The sequence below is a fragment of the Neolamprologus brichardi genome, chromosome 10, assembly GCF_056152115.1.
Source record: "Neolamprologus brichardi isolate AB-2024 chromosome 10, ASM5615211v1, whole genome shotgun sequence".
NCBI lineage: Eukaryota > Metazoa > Chordata > Actinopteri > Cichliformes > Cichlidae > Neolamprologus > Neolamprologus brichardi.
In genome coordinates, this window is record NC_142113.1 from 28431561 (window position 1) to 28448042 (window position 16482).

At 40.0% G+C, this 16482-nt stretch overlaps 1 protein-coding gene across 2 annotated transcripts in view; it reads left to right on the forward strand.

Annotated features, from left to right (window-relative positions):
• Positions 1–9492, forward strand: part of rabep1 (rabaptin, RAB GTPase binding effector protein 1) — a 46131-nt gene extending 36639 nt beyond the window's left edge. For both annotated transcript variants that reach the window (XM_087847488.1, XM_087847489.1), the window contains 4 exons: positions 2118–2173; positions 5677–5775; positions 6157–6273; positions 8439–9492. In XM_087847488.1, coding sequence (XP_087703614.1) covers positions 2118–2173; positions 5677–5775; positions 6157–6273; positions 8439–8540 — 374 coding nt within the window. In that variant the 3' untranslated portion in view covers positions 8541–9492. The remainder of the gene's footprint in view (positions 1–2117; positions 2174–5676; positions 5776–6156; positions 6274–8438) is intronic.
• Positions 9493–16482: the final 6990 nt, after the last annotated feature.

Here is a 16482-nt window from a genome sequence, read left to right on the forward strand (position 1 = left end):
GTTCATTCCCGCCACAATAAATGGATTTCAGAAAGTGGGGTTGGATGTTACCTTGGTTACACTTAACGCCCACTCACATCTTGTGTCAGTTGATCTCAACAAGTCACATAACAGGGTGAGGCAAGATCTCATAATGGTTTCACCCGAAACCTCTGCTGATAATGCCCCACTCCCTGTTTTTCCCACACCTTGGCTCATGTGATGAGGCACATGATAAGTCAACGACCCTCTCAAGGGACGACTCCCACTAGGACTGAAGTGGTGAGACAGGTTTGTTGTGAAACCATTTTCTTCCTACAAAAACCGTTCACAGAGATAAAGCAGCTCTCTTTGGGAGTCACCGTTGGGAGCTGAGGGGCTCTTCTCCCTCTCAGATGTGTCTGTGCTTGTTTTGTTGTTGCACTAGGGAATGTAAACTCCTTGTGTTGCTATATCTTTCATTTTACAAGATAGCCCATTAGAAGTTATACATGTTATCATAAATGAGATTTCTACTTGCAGCCATAGCATTGTGATGATTTGCAGTGAGTCATAACTAACAGACCTTGACCAAAGAGGAGAGTTATCATGAGGTACGTGCTGTGACAGGCTGTGGACAAACCTGCTGCTTTTCCTTTCATTTGATTTAATTTCGTAATACTTTACTGTGTATGCAGTTTCGGGGAATACCTCCCTTTTAAACCAGCCAACTACAGAATAAATATCTGGTGGAGCTGTCTGCACAAACTCTGGTTTCCATAAAGAGTGTATAAAGTCACGGCATTCGAATATTTTAGAATATCTCTCATAGATGAAGGAAAAAGTGCAGGAATGATAAGCACATTTAAAAAAAGCAATCATTTATGAATGTAACGGGGTCATAAATACATTTTTATGTATCATCTCTCTCGTTTCAAAAAAGTAAAATACTGTATTTTCTGCACTATAAGGCGCACTCAAAATTCTTTAATTTTCTCAAAAATCGACAGTGCACCTTATAATCCTGTGGGCCTTATTTATAAATTCTGGTTGTGTTTACTGACCTCGAACCGATTTTATGTGGTACACGGCGCTCAAAAATCTGTAGGGTTACCGAAGTTGGGCTAGCTGGTATATAATGATGTGCTATATGACCGCTAGTGACACAGCTATGTTAGCATAACATAAACAGTGAAGCTGGAGGATGAACGCTAACTTTTTTCCACTCGATAAAAGTTAACGTGAATGTTCCTGATGGTCAGGGACAAATTCAATCACATGGCAGGATGCTGTAAACGGACCAAACTTCAGTCAGGAGAACAACTGAGATAATCCATCTACAATACGAGGTTAGTCATTAATATACTGCAACAACATGGGAATAGAGCAGCTGCGAGAGAATTCAACGTTAATGAATCAATGGTACAGAAGTGGAGGAAACTAGAAGAATAAGTTGAGTAAAGTTTGACTTATCTGACTGTTTTGTTTCGCTTAATGTGCCTTATAATCTGGTGCACTTATGGTCCGAAAAATACGGTACATTTATATGACAGTGTGTTTTAATGGATCCTTTATCCCTTGTCATGCTTACGTTCAGAGGTTAAGGAGATATTTAACATTAATTTAATGCTTTAGAGCAAAAGACCCAGTAATATTCATATTATTTTGTTTGCATTAACAGCTGGTTCATGTACACATTATGAAAGGGCTCGTCGTTAATTCATTTTCTGATGACTGATAAAACTAAATGTCCCGTTTTAGTTGTAAAACCGAACTGTTTGCATTGCGCTGCTTTAGACTTCTCTCTCTAGGAGATTTTGACTGAAGAAAGTACACACTCTTTAAAACGTACCAGGAGGTTAATCTCTGTTTAAACACAGTGTTTCCACTTGATGGATGATTTTTGGTGCCGGTTCTGTTGTCAGTGGCCAGTGAGTCAGTGTAGTCATTAACAGCTGGAGTGTTTCATGCTTGTGCTGTTTGTTTCTTTTAGTTGTGCGCTCATTTGAGCTCAACACACACAGCAGCTCCGGGCAAAGCAGCTTTGTTGCATTATTCATAACTTTCAGGGGATCTCGTAATAATTCCTGAGAGAATATCCGGGCTTTGAGATTCAGATGAGCGCCGTGTGATCCTCTAATGATGTCTTCTTCCCACAGCGTCTTTCTCCAGTTTGAAGACGGAGCTGGAGCGAATAAAAGCGGAGAAGGAACAGGTACGTCTTCTGTGAAATTGTCATGCAGTGAGGGAAAAAGATTTGGATAATGTGCTTCAAATAATGCTAAAAATCAAAATACTAATGTAGATGTGGGAGAAATGCACAGGTTTTTTATTTTTTTCATGTACCTGCAACTCTTTTAATCTAACCTGTGTGTGGACAGAGAAGGTCGTTCTCCTCATCCTGATAAATAAATCTGCACTGATCAATACTTGGATCAAATGACTATGATATAGAAGGGGGCACCAGCCTCCTCGCTGTGACTCATACTCACCAAACTCAACGTTATTTCCAGTTTTACTGGAGTAACTTGTGTAGTGAAAAAACTGTGAGAAACTCTCTTTTAACTGACCTTTCTGTTTGAGATACTCAAACAGGAAGTAAACACAAGGGGAGCTATTAATGAGGATTGTAAGTTACGAAAACATAAAGAAACATTTGGTCAGGCTTCTTTTAAATAAAAATATTACCTGATTTTAACATTTTTAATGCAAAAGCAAAATTATGACTTAAAGAAAAGCAAATCTGTGATCTCTGAAATGGCTTTTTTGTCATTCTTAATGGTTTTTCTTAAATGTTTCTATTTATTTGTAGTCGTTGCTGTTACTGTTATTATTTATTATTATTGCTGTCATTGTTTTTGTTGTTAAGGTCTTCTAACTCTAACCAAGGTCAAGGTTGCAAAGTACATAGGACTTCTAGTATCAGTTGCATTTTGTTTAGCTGCAGCAATGTATCGTCACTGTTGTATAAACAAATACGTTTAAAAAAAATAGAAAGGTATAAAATAGGCAATTAGTGGTTTTACACTATGAAGTCATTCAGCCTGGGTGCTGTGACCAAGAAGGATTAGCAGAGATGAACGTTGCCTTCAGATTCAGTAGATAACGCGGATTCTGCAGCGCGGCGTGCAGACTGAGGGATTAAAATTAATGCCTTAGTTTACTGCAGTTAACCAATCTGAGCAAACGTTAGCTGAATTTTTTGCATTTTGTCACTCATCTGAGTGACTGCTTCAGACTTCGCTAACTGCAGGTTTTCTCAAACTTATAAACAGCACATTGGCATAACGACTGAAACTGGTACGGTTTCCTAACAATAGGGTGCTAAATGTCATGACCATCGATCACTGGCCATGAATATCGTTTCACTGAGAGTTGTAAGCATTGTAAGATGGTGATAGGTGTACCCCTACGTCCATCCTTGGTTGAGAGATGGTCTTTCCCTTTTCTTCTTCTTTCTCATTTCTTTGTGTTTTGCTTCCATGGAGACGTCCATTGAATTATTTTTCAAGGGGTTTTGCACAATCGTTTTTTGGGCTTTCTGAAGGTTTTTTAAAATTTTTGTTGGATATTAGCTGCTTTTTCACCCACGTTTTGTCCTGTCCTTGCACCTGATCATTTTCAAAGGAATGATTTGATTCATTAAAAAATCAAATCAAAAAAGTAGAAAAAATTTAATTAAAACTAAATCAACGGATGAATGAGTGTTGTGTGTACAGACAACTTCATAGAGATCCAGTTTTACTCCGTCTTCAAGCATTTTGTTGCAAGGAGCTTTTCACAAATTTGTTTCCATTTCATATTTTCTTTGAAAAATGCCAAAGATAACAGTTTGACAGGCATAAAATGGTACTTTTTGTAAACTTGGCATATCTCAGGATTGTCTGCAGTGTGTGTAGGAAAGTGGACAAATGGAGCACAAGAGAGGAAGTGACGGGCCAACAAAACAACCTCCACAGCATGTGTTATATCCGAAAGTCATATCCAAATCCAGCAAAGACCTTAACACAGGACCTGAGATGCACTTGAGACAGGAATACTAAATTACACAAGAACTGGACTAAGAATCAGTGACGAGGTTTTATATGCAGTAAGTTTCTGTGGCCACTCTAAAAAAAGATGGAGGCTCTTGCATAGAAAAAAAGGAAGACAACATTCGAAGAAGAGCTTTAAATGTCCTTCAAGAAGCTTGAAGAAAGATACCCGAAGACTAGAAAGAAAGTTGAAGCTATGTTGAAGAACAATGGTGGTTGCACCAAGTATTGACTTTGAAGCTATCAGAAAGTTAGAATGTCCCTTATGTACTTATTTACTGTATTTACATGGTATGTTTGCACCTATTTCTCATTTTCCCAGCAAACTATAAGGAAATAAGGGGTGGCTCAAGACTTTTGGACATCACTGTATATCAAATAAAAATACTTTACAGTAATTCATATTTCAAAAGATTTCCAGATGGTGAGGATCGGCTTTGACCGATTAGTCCACACAGATCGTACACAGGGGGGAAACCCTGCAGATATGGTCTATAACAGGGGTGGGCAATTCCAGGCCTCGAGGGCCGGTGTCCTGCAGGTTTTAGATCTCACCTTGGGTCAACACACCTGAATCACACGATTAGTTCGTTACCAGACCTCTGGAGAACTTCAGGACATGTTTAGGAGCTATTTAGCCATTTGAATCAGCTGTGTTGGTTCAAGGACACATCTAAAACCTGCAGGGACACCGGCCCTCGAGACCTGCAGTTGCCCACCCCTGGTCTATAATCTTGCAAATGGGGTGACACAACAAAGAGAGGTTAGCAACAAACTGGTGTTGTTTTCCCCGTGAGACAAAACAAACATAGCTCAGAAATAACACACACAGTCGGAAGATAAATATTTGTTTTGGGTCCGTTTTTAAGAAGGAGCGCTTCCTGTAATAAGATTGCTTCCAGGAATTGTTGTTTGAACTGTTGTTTGAGTTGCTCTTTCCAAGCGAAACACATATTCTCAAACATCAAAGAAGCACTCTCTTAAAAAGAAAAGAAAAAAGGCTTATTTCTCCAGGCACAGTCATGTTTAAATCAAAAAATCTACACAGCAGCTCTTTTCTACCAATGTTAGGCCAATAGAAATTCCCTAAAGCAGGGGTGGGGGGGAACTCCAGGCCTCAAGGGCCGGTGTCCTGCAGGTTTTAGATCTCACCCTGAGTCAACACACCTGAATCAAATGATTAGTTCATTACTAGGCCTCTGGAGAACTTCGAGACATGTTGAGGAGGTAATTTAGCCATTTAAATCAGCTGTGTTGGATCAAGGAAACAGCTAAAACCTGCAGGACACCGGCCCTTGAGGCCTGGAGTTCCCCACGCCTGCCCTAAAGACACCAAAAAAGCCTCAACACATAAAGCCGCTAATCTACCCACTGAGACACTCAAGTCCTGTAGGTGGCACATTATTTTGCATTTATTGAAATTATCATTTGTTCAGTCATTGCAATGATTGCACATGTAGGACTTTTTTGAGATAAAGAGCTATAAAGTTCACGTACTTATAAAATAAAATGCTGTGCTGATATGGTCAGATGTTGTTTACAGTGGGCGAAAATCCACGAACAAAGCCTTTAAACCTTATTATTAATTTTACCACTGCTTATAGAATCTGCCTTGATCTTTTATCAACATCTCTGCATCTCATTTATTTGTCGACTGATTATTTGCGTTACATCGTTTTTGTAGCTGGAGAGCAGTTTGACCGAGAAGACTGAGACACTGAGGAGCCTCCAGGGCCTGAGGATCAGCCTGGAGCAGCAGCTCAAAGAGCTCACCACTGCAAAGGTCCGTGTTTGGCACGCACATTTATCTGCTGATCCACCACAACCACCCCTGTCCAAAAAGTCACTTTAACTCGATCAGTAACATCATCATCGTCATCTAACCCAGCTGTTGTGGGATTTTATACAGTTTATCAGGATCTGACAGATTATGCAGCATCTGATCCACCGAGCAGCTCATATTTCAGTAAAATCCCAACCTCGTGTCACGACAGCAGTTTACTGACAGCTTTATGAGGCCCAGTCTGTTCGATATAAAAAAAGCACCCGTAAAAATATTCAGCAGATGTGTGTTGTAATGTTTCTGTTTCACTTTAGCATTTTATTTTAAATACTGAGACTGTGTAGCCTTTCTGAACGAACCTGTGTGCGCATGTCCATGTAGAGTGCACTTGAAAGTCAAGTCCTCGACGACAAAGACAAAGCCCAGCGGCTGCAGACCGAGCTGGACGTCAGCGAGCAGGTTCAGAAGGACTTTGTGAAACTTTCTCAGACCCTTCAGGTAAGCAGCGACTGTCTGTTTAACCTCCACCAGGTCAACAACGAGCCAGTTAGAGTTGTTCAGCTTACGTTCAACCAAACAGAAGAACCGTGAAGCCAAAAATTTCTGTTTATTTGATGACTTCAGGTTCTTTGTTTGTGCATATAAATAACATCTGTAAACTTCTGACCACAACTTTATGTATATGTATTGGAAGCTTCTCAGTCGACTATAACAGGTAAAAATCAGAGGAGAAATATATGGAACGTGTCTTAAAAACAAAAACACAGAAATAAAACACAACACGCCAGTAAATATACCAAACCATTGTGAAAATGTATCACAAACAGTGAATTCTGTCTTTAATTTTAATGCAGGATGTTTAGATTTTATTTGAAAATATTGTAGTTAAGAAGTTTACCCAATTTACATCTAATTTTTTTTACCAGCAAATATTCTGACAATCTTCAGAGCCCCCAAAAGGTCATGATGGGGAATGATTTCATGGTTGTTGCAGTCCCCTCCTGTGTTTTACCTCATGCGTACAGTTGGTGGGTTTATACACTACCTGCCTGAAATGTAGCTTGGTGTGAATCTGTGGTGTTCTCAACGTGTGTTTCTGCTGAGTAAACTGTGGTTTGTCTGTAGCACATGTATTACAAACACACCACAGGACCTCATGAGCGCAGTAGCTTCAGTACACTTCTGATGCTGCATGTAGTTGGCGTGTCACAGCCCGAGTCATGACAAACAAAGCAGCCACAGCGGCGGGGACAGCTGTCATCATCTGGCTGCAGTCACAATCAGATCTGCAGTCAGTCCCGGCTGTGGTCAGCCACAGAGCTTGAGAGTTAGCTGCTCGACGTATCTTTCTAAACACAGCGGTGCAGGCTTGAGCCGGTGCAGCCACAACTGAGGGAGCAGTGACTGTAGCTGTGGTCGCAACCAGCGGTCTATTGCACACTACAAGACACTGCAGTATCACAACTGTAACACCGCTGTAAATATTCCAAATGCTTGCCTTCCAGCTGTTGTCCCAGGCCAGATGCTAAGTGAGTTATTAAAGTAGCACAACATTTAAAAGAAGCATGTTTAAGGGCGCTACAGGAGGGATGGAAAAACTAAAAGTAAAAATAAATAAAACACATGCAGGGCAAAGCTTTAGATGGCCGAGGTGTAAAACCATAAAATGACTTTGCATTATGAAGGAGAAGGGACACAGCTGCTTTTAACCGGGTTTTAAGATTACATGCAAAGAAATGGAAAGAGTCACTGTGTCATATAATTAACCCTCAAGCAACTGAGCTGTTTTAGTCATTTTTTATCATTTTTATTAAAAAACAAACAAACACAAGCTCAAGTCACAGTCTTCATCTGTTAGTTTTAACAATGCAAATATTTTTTGTTTCGGTAAAACTAAGAGGGGAAAAAACATGTTTTAGTGACGTCACTGTCAATTTAACAGCAAACTATAGAAGAACTGGTGACTTTGTAACACTTTGGACAACACATTACTTAAAGACACAAAATATTGAGTTTACTCAAATATACACTCACCAGCTACTCTGCTCTTCTTTTGATTTTATTTGTCAGTTACATTTTAAAGGTTTAAATAGAGTTTTTTAATCTTTAATAAACACATTATTTCACATTAGCTGCTGTTCATGTTTAAAAATGACAACTTGCAGCACTTCTGTAGGCCTCAGTGCAAGTCTACCTTAGACCATTTATCTCTCCCCTCTGTCCTGTCTGCTGCGTCCTCTGTCCTGTCCAATAAAAGGATGTAACTAAATATATCAAGCTCCACCACAAAGGGATTACTTGTGCATAAATGATCCACGCCAAAGACCTTCACAGAATTGCATTAATTTATGTTCTGAGATCTGAGAGGCTATGCAAGGTACTAACACTTATAAAATAAACACATGAACCATGTATATGTGAATAAAAGGTCACAAGACTAATAAACCTTGTACAAAAATAACATATAATAAAGAAAACAAAATTAAAAAGTACTAAAATTAGAAAGAAGAAAGTAATGATTTTTTTTTTTAAAAGTAACTTTTCTGCATTTTTTTTATGTGGAAAACTCCCTTCAGATGATATTTGATTATTAAAGCATTAAAGTGCTGTGTGAGAAATCCTCCCGTGTCAGAGAATTAATCGCCGTTTGTCCGTGTCCTCAGGTACAGCTGGAGCGGATACGACAGGCGGACTCCTTGGATCGAATCAAAGTAATCCTCAATGACACCAACTTGACTGACATCAATCAGCTTCCAGACACATGATACCACTGAAGGACAACTGCCTTCACTTTCATTTCCCCTTCTTTCTATTTCACCGACCCAGTAACATATTACCCGGCCCTTCCTCTTCCTCCTCCTCCTCCTCCTCCTCCCCCATAACCACCTCGGAAGAGTTTGGAGGGACATGGACAGACGTGGCATGAGGAGCTCATGGCCTTTTGTGTACATTAGAAGTCTCTGAACACACCACACATAGAATAATGAAGAAGAACACTACTAAAAAAATAAAATGTAAATAACTAAATGTGGACGGAGGGAGCGGGCGGAGGTGCTTCTCCCTGTGGGTTCTGTCTGTCTCGTTTCTACTGTAGATACGACTGTCTGTATTAGCTCGACCAAAAAAAGGTTTGTCGTCCTCTGAAGCACTTTTCATCTGCGACTTCTCTTTCCAGGTAAATAGAAAATAATTGGATGCATAAATTTTCCTCTGTCTGTTCTCAAAGCTTCCTTTCTCCTCTTGCTTGTGCTTTCCGTGTTTTGTTTTGGGTTTTTTTTTCCTTTTTCCTCCAGTTTTCTTGCTCTTTTTTTCTCTTTGTGACATTTCCACCCTCTTCTGGTCATTTTTAACTCTGTGACAGCAGCACGATGAAGGATGGAAAATACTTGCACATAATTTAACTGGGATAAGAAAATAAGGAACGTAACAAAATGCGAGCAATACCCTTCATGTCTTCAGCACCCTCTGCTGTGTTTTTGCTCTGTTTGTTGCTCTTTAGTCTCTGACAGAAACCTTTTTTTTTCTTTTTCTTTTTTTTAAAGCTGCAGAAATACAGTGAAGAAACATTAGTCACGTTCAAACTTGTGTTTTGTTTCTCAACATGTTTAAAAAAATTAAAAAGAAGAAACACTAGTTAATCCAGGTCATGTCAGGTAAACGGATGTTTAGGTGATGAGGGAAATTACAGAATTAAAACAGCAAAGTAATGGCTTTTAACACACACTTTGTTCCTGGTATTCTTTTCTTTTTTTTGACTTTCCTTAATGTATATCTGAAGATCTTAATTTATCGCGGGCTTTTTGAACGTGTGATGGATGGATGGCACGCAGACATGTCCCCACGACGAGTGATTTTTCTAAAGTGTAAAGAAACGGTTCATTCATCACTACGAGGATTCTGTTGTCTCTGAAGCTACTAATTAAATTAAATCACCTTTAAGTGTCGGGGTCTTTCTCTGTAAGGACTTCAGTGCACCAGAGGCTAAACATCAGTGACCTGTGGTTCATGTGTAATTGGGTAAAAAAAACAAAACAAGAATAACTAAATGAAGGTGCTGCAGTTGTTCATGGAGAACACCAAACCAGTCAGTAAAAATCACTTTAGCTGGTTCTACACAACCAAAATTGTATAAATGCTAGCACTAGCTGCCACATCTACAAAGGAAAAAAAACCTGCAGTCTTCATAATGGCCAGCAGGGGGCGACTTGGTCTCTAGGTAAAAATGTGTTTCCACACCAGTTGGCAAGTAGTTGTTGGAGGTTGCTACTTGTTGCAAATGATGTTTAAATGACGACTATTTGCAGATAAGCCGGTGTTAATCCGTGCAAGCTTCTGCGTCCACGGCAATCTGCTAGCGACCAAAGCAATCGCAAGGAAGTTTTTTTAGATCGATTTCAGGCTAGCAACTGCCTGCAATCTCCAGCAACCATTTTCCAACAGGTTGCAGAGCATCCAGTGTTTAGCAGGGCGTCACCGACTGGTCTCTAAGCCTGCATGACTGGGCCTAGAGAGAACCTTCTGCAATCACTCGGCAACCTGTTGTGGAAGCCTTTTCTTTAGCAACTGGTGGTTGTTACATTATCAGTCTCTAGGCCTGCGTGAACCTGAGGCCTAATGTTGAAATCAATGGGAAAATAAACGTTCAGTCCCTTTCATCTCAGTAAACACTTTCCTGATGAGTTTACAGTTTCACTCACTAGTTTTTTGTAAATTATGGTCCCCATCAGATTAAAAAAGGACTTGAGCACACAGCCTCTCAGTCAGTAAACTCTCCAACCAATGACCTCTTGTTTCTAAATGCTCAGACTCAGACAAACCTTATTCAACACTTCTGAGTATCTGACATTCAAATGTGCTTAATGTCACAGTTCTGCTGTGAAAAGCTGAGAACAAACACTTGGATTTATTTACAAAGTTCACAGCCCACCATTAGTAGCAGATTTAAAGGTTACCTACTCTGCCCGAGTAGGATAGCTTTGCATGACTGGATGATTAAAATAATACTTCTTTGACTTAAACAGTGCCTATCTGCATTTGTTTGAAATTAGATCTTTTAGTGCCACTGTTTCTTCAGATTTGCTGCCAGCTTTGAGCAGCAGGTGGGTGAGGCTGACCATGACATAAGACAGAGCCAAGACAAGACGAATCTGCCAGAAACGGTGTGTTTAGAGCTTGTAGATATGTGTTTAATATAAGCATCCATCATTATAACAGTACGAGAGAAAATAAAAGCGTAATAGGTCCCCTTTAGATATGAGAGTATGGTTCAAAAACGGTCTCTTCTCTCTTTAAAGTCTGTGTCTTGTTGCTGTTTGTGCTTTTCACACACGGGTATATTTGCTAACACTTTCTGACAGCTGCTGCTGGAAGACATTCATCGTGTTGCTTTCATGAAAACTGACAGAAGTCGGCGAGAAGTCGAGTGACAGTTTGCTTCACTGTAAAAGAGTGTCATGTTGATTTTTTTTGACATGAACGACAAACTGCGAGCACTTCAACTGCCTTTCAGGAGCAAACTGCCGGAAACTGTGCACCGCTGCTTCCAAATTTAAACTACGTTCCTTCAGTTTTCTCTTTGAAAGTGACCTGGAGGGACGTCCACAAACACCTCTCATCTCAGACACATTCCACAAAATTTGTAATGTGACCCAAACTGTTTATTTACTACTGACAGTCAGAGGTTTTTGGACAAGTGGGTATATTTCGTAGCTGGTCTCCATGCTCTTTGGACACCTTTACAAGAACTCCAGCTCTGCATTTTCTTCTGCTAATCCAATATATGGTGATTGGGTGGAGGAAAGATGGGGTACAACATGGCCATGTCACCAGTTTATAGCACGGATTGTCACCGACAGCCAGTTAGCCAGTTCAGAATTGCCAATTAATCCAACATGAATGTCTTTGGACCCATGTAGGCACAGGGAGAACATCCAAACTCCACACAGAAAGGCCTCCGCTGTGGTGGATTTAAACTTAGGACCACCCTGATGTAAGACAGCAGTACTAACCACTACATCAATGTGCCGCCCACATGGCACACTGCTCTGTTCACTTATAAAGCAATTCACTCACCTCATTCCAGGCTCTGAGTGTGCAGTGTGTAGCTACATCATTGTTAGTCTCTTTCTGTTTATGAGGTTCCAACCAGGGCTATTATAGTTGACTAGTACACTAAAACCAGGTGTGAGACAACATTTTAACTCACTGAAGTAAAAGTAGTTCTAGCATGAGACTTTACTAAAGCTGCTCAAATTTGTCAACAAGCATCAGAAGGCTTTGGTTCATGTGTTTTCTATCACGACAGGGATTTTCACCCAGTGATGGACTGTCCAGATCCAGGTGTACCCCCACCTCTTGCTTTATAACAGCTGGGATAGACTCCAGCGTGGTGAGCCTGAACTGGATAAGCTCTTACACGGATGGATGAATGGAGGTGGATGTGTTCCCGTCACGAGGAGTTTTATTCTTATCTTCTTAAATCTCGACCCTTAGAAATACAACCAACAATCATAAAGAAAACTAAAATTACCAACTTTATTTAAAAAGCACTTTAAAAACAGCCACAGAAAAAAAAAGAATTAATACATAAAAACTCTGAAAACACCAAGAAAAACAACTATAATCAAAACAGAGTTTCAAAAATGGACAACTGTGCAAAGGTGATCTATTCCATAAACGAGGGGCAGCAATCAAGAATGCTCTGTCCTCCACCTGAGCTTGCGCTTAGATTTCTGTATAGGTTGGAGCAACTGGTCATATGACCTGAGGGCTTGAAAAAGTACAACAAGGAAAGACCAATTAAGGATTTAAAACAAATTACAAGAACTTTTGAGAGTGAGAGAAGAGAAAAGTGTGAGAAAAGTCCAATCTTGAAAGCCACAGAAAGTAAGATAAAGCTTTTACATAAAAATGTAGAAGCTTTGGTTCAAACCTGTTTTGTTTTGCATGCCCCGGATTGTCGTATAGGCCGGATTAGAAGGTGATAAAGCTGTCAGATGTCACACAGTTGACTGCAGATTCTTTTTCATCGTTTTTAATCCAGACGTTTTGATCATAAGAAGTTGCTAATCAGGAGCTATTAGTGCTCTGATCTGTAAAACAGTGCTGCTCTTTATCTTCAAGCCTCTTTCAAAATAAAAAAAATGCAGCATGTGAGTCAGAAGACGTGTGTCTAAGTCTGCATTTGTGCCTTGAATATGGCTAAAACTGAAAATGTGGAAAAACTGTTTTTTCCAGATGACTCAAAGGAGACTTTTAACTTACTTTACTGGCAAAGAAAATGAATGCACAACTTCAACTACATATTATTTTTAAAGATGCAAATGATTTTCCCGGAGCTGGCTCGCTGTGCGATGTTCTGGACTGGTATGAAAAGGCTGGACACAAAGCTTCAGATTCATGGAAACTATGATGCAGGACAGCTTTTCTTCCATTGTAAAAGAAGTAAAGATGTCGAAAGAGTACTCACAGAGCACGCAGAAGCAGCTTTGGTTGGTTTGAGGAAATATTGATGACTTTTTTTGTATTTTCCAGCCTGCATGTCAAACATTTCCTCACGTTTCGTTGGGTCTATGAGGGTTAAGGAAAGCTGAGACCTGTGAGAGATGAATGCAGTGAGTTTACAAAGTGAATTCTGGACATAATTTCCTCTGAAAGCTTTGTGTTTGAATTTTATTTATGAAGACCAAATAACGCCTTGTCTATAACAATTATTATATTATAGTCTCATATGATGTTAATATGGGATGATTCTCAGCTGGTCATCACAGATTGGACTTTTATATATTAAATCTAATGTCAAAAAAAGAAAAGGATATATAAGTAAATGTTTAAATGAAATTGGTCTAAACGCTCTCACTGTCTAGTGCTACCTGGTTTTTAGTGTAAATAATAACTAATTACTCAAAGTGCACTTTAATTTTGAATTTTTACTGTTAAATTTAATGATGCTTAATTTAAAAAATTGGATTTTGGGTCATTTTTGTAACCAGAATTATAGCAGCTGTATAAAATTTTACAAACTACAAAAATTTCCACTTTTCACTCAATTAGCCTCTAAAAACGGACTCAAGTGCACAGTTCGAGCTTTTATTTTCTTGTTATTTTCCTGGAGAACGAGAAAAAGGAGACGAGGCTTTGCACCCGAAACATTAAATCTCAGTTTACTTTCATTTAAGTTAAATCACCGTCTCTCCCTGCAGAAAACAATCGGAAAATGCTCTCATAACCACGTGGATCCAGAGGGGGAAGTGAGATTTCATACTTGCATATATGAGAAAAATAAATGGGAAATAAATAAATGAAAATAGAGATAGCAGAAAAGTCCCATCATTCTAAGGTCTGGCATCAGAGCTTTGATAAACGTCTAGTTTTACATTGTTACATCCACCTAGTTATTTACAGTAAGTACAACGTTTGTCATCAAACTTTTAGTAAGCTGAAATAAAATACTGTCCACTTTGTTAGGTACACCTGTTGAAGTGCTAGTTAGCACAAATATTTAATCAGCCAATCCCACGGCAGGAAGTCAGTGCATATAGGCATGTACACGACCTACCGAGCATCAGAATGAGGAAGAAAAGTGATTCAAGTGACAGACTGGCTGGTCTGAGTACTTCATGGATTGCTACGAAACCATTTATAGGGTTTACAGAGACTGATTCGAGAAAGAGAAAATATCCAGCATCCAGTGTGACTGCTTCGAGCTAATAACCACTTTTTAAAACTGTGGCATGCAGAAGAGCATCTCTGCAGGCTGAATCTTAAAGCAGATGGGCTACGGCAGCAGAAGACCACGCCGGGTGCCACTACTGTCCGCTAAGAACAGGAAATTGGAACTACAGGTCACATGGGCTCACCAAAATTAGATCATAGAAGATTCTTGAGAAACATTGCATGATCTGATGAGGCTCAATTTCTGCTGCAACATTTGGATGGATGGGTCAGAATTTGGCATGTATCTGACCCAATCAATCCCTTTATGACCACAGTGCACCCGTCTTCTGATAGTTGCTCCCAGCAAGACAAAGCACTGTGCCACAAAGCTCAAATCACCTTAAACTAGTTTCTTGAACATAACACTGAGTTTTGTGTATTCAAACAGCCTCCGCAGCCATCAGCTCTCAATCTGTTGGAGCACCTCTGGGATGTGGTGAAACAGAAGATTCACGTCATGGATGTGCAGCAAGTGTGATGTCATCATGTCAATATGATGAGGAATGTGTCCGCCACCTTGTTGAATCTGTGCTATAAGAGGCAGCCATGAGAGCAAAATGAGGTTTAACTTGGCACGCTGTAACTAATAAAGTGTCCCATCGCCTGCTGTCATAGGGTGAAGCGTTACTGGTCTGTTGGAGTGCTAACACAGAGAGGCAGACAAGTATTCACACCTACCATGAGATTAACATGATAATGATAATTAATTATCACTAACATGATAATTAACCTGACATGCACGTCTTTAGACTGTGGCAGGAAGCCCAGAGAGAGCTCACTCCGACACAGGAAGAACGGTGGATGCAAATCGACACTTAAAGACCCCGAATGACTCGTGGATTCAAACCCAGCCACTTCTTGCTGCGAAGGTCTGGTCACCTCTCCTGAAATCTAATCATCTAATCAGCATTTTTTTTTGCTTAAATATCTTGCCATCATTCATCTGCTATTAGAAGCCTTCCTTCATTTTACCTCCATACTTTTATGCATTACGTTGCATTCAGGCCTTGGAGAAAGGATTCCTCTTTTTAGTATGTATTTATGAGCAGATGGAGCTCTTCACTTCATCACGCCATCACAGGAGGGATTGTAGTAAAATGTAGTAGTTTTTTTTTCTAAGCAAACTACTGCAGACAGATTTTATAAAGATGATTACAGATCAGATATTTGAGCTGTTAGAGATTCAGGATTTCCCCCTTTCTGCTTCAGCGTGTGCAGACTGTGCTCCATCACGTCACCGATCCTGCCGACTTCAGTACAACATCGAGTGTACTGTGCTTTCTGCACAGCACCAAAAACACTACCATTATCAGTTACAGACTGTAGCTCCTAGGCCATCCTCACTACAGCATAACTATCAGCTGACTGTCATCTCACTGCTTTACAAGCATCACAATTACACATGCACCACATCATCAGATTAAACACCACCTGATCCACCTTTGTCTTTGCGGCCCTTCCTTTTTGGTACGTCTAGCCTCCCAGAACTTCTATTTGCTTTCTTCATATTTCTGACTAGCCCATACTCCTGCTGAATCCTTTTCTGTACTTCCTCATTCCACCACCAAGACTTCTACCCTTTCGTCCTCTTTCCAGACAATGCACCAAATACCTTCTTGACAATTTCCCAGTCATCTGATAACTCTTCAGAGTTCGTCTCAACTCCTCCCTGAACCCTGTGCAACATTCTTCCTTCTTTAACTTCTGTTATTTAATTTTCACTTCCTTTTCTAGCTTCATTCTCCCCTGACTCCCCTGTGTGCCCCTCCTTCCACCCTTATATACCACCCTCTGTTCTTCAGTTTAGTTTGGTTTCATTGAAGAGAAAAAGGTTTAAAATATAGCTGATACTGTTAGCCTCAGGCAGAAAGCGCTCACTTTTATTCATGAAATGCTCCTTTTGTTTGTTGTCTGTTGGTGGAAGTTATGTGTGATTCGTCTGGTCGTTCTATAGGGGGCAGCAGCAGCCGCACCCATATGTGTTTGTACCCG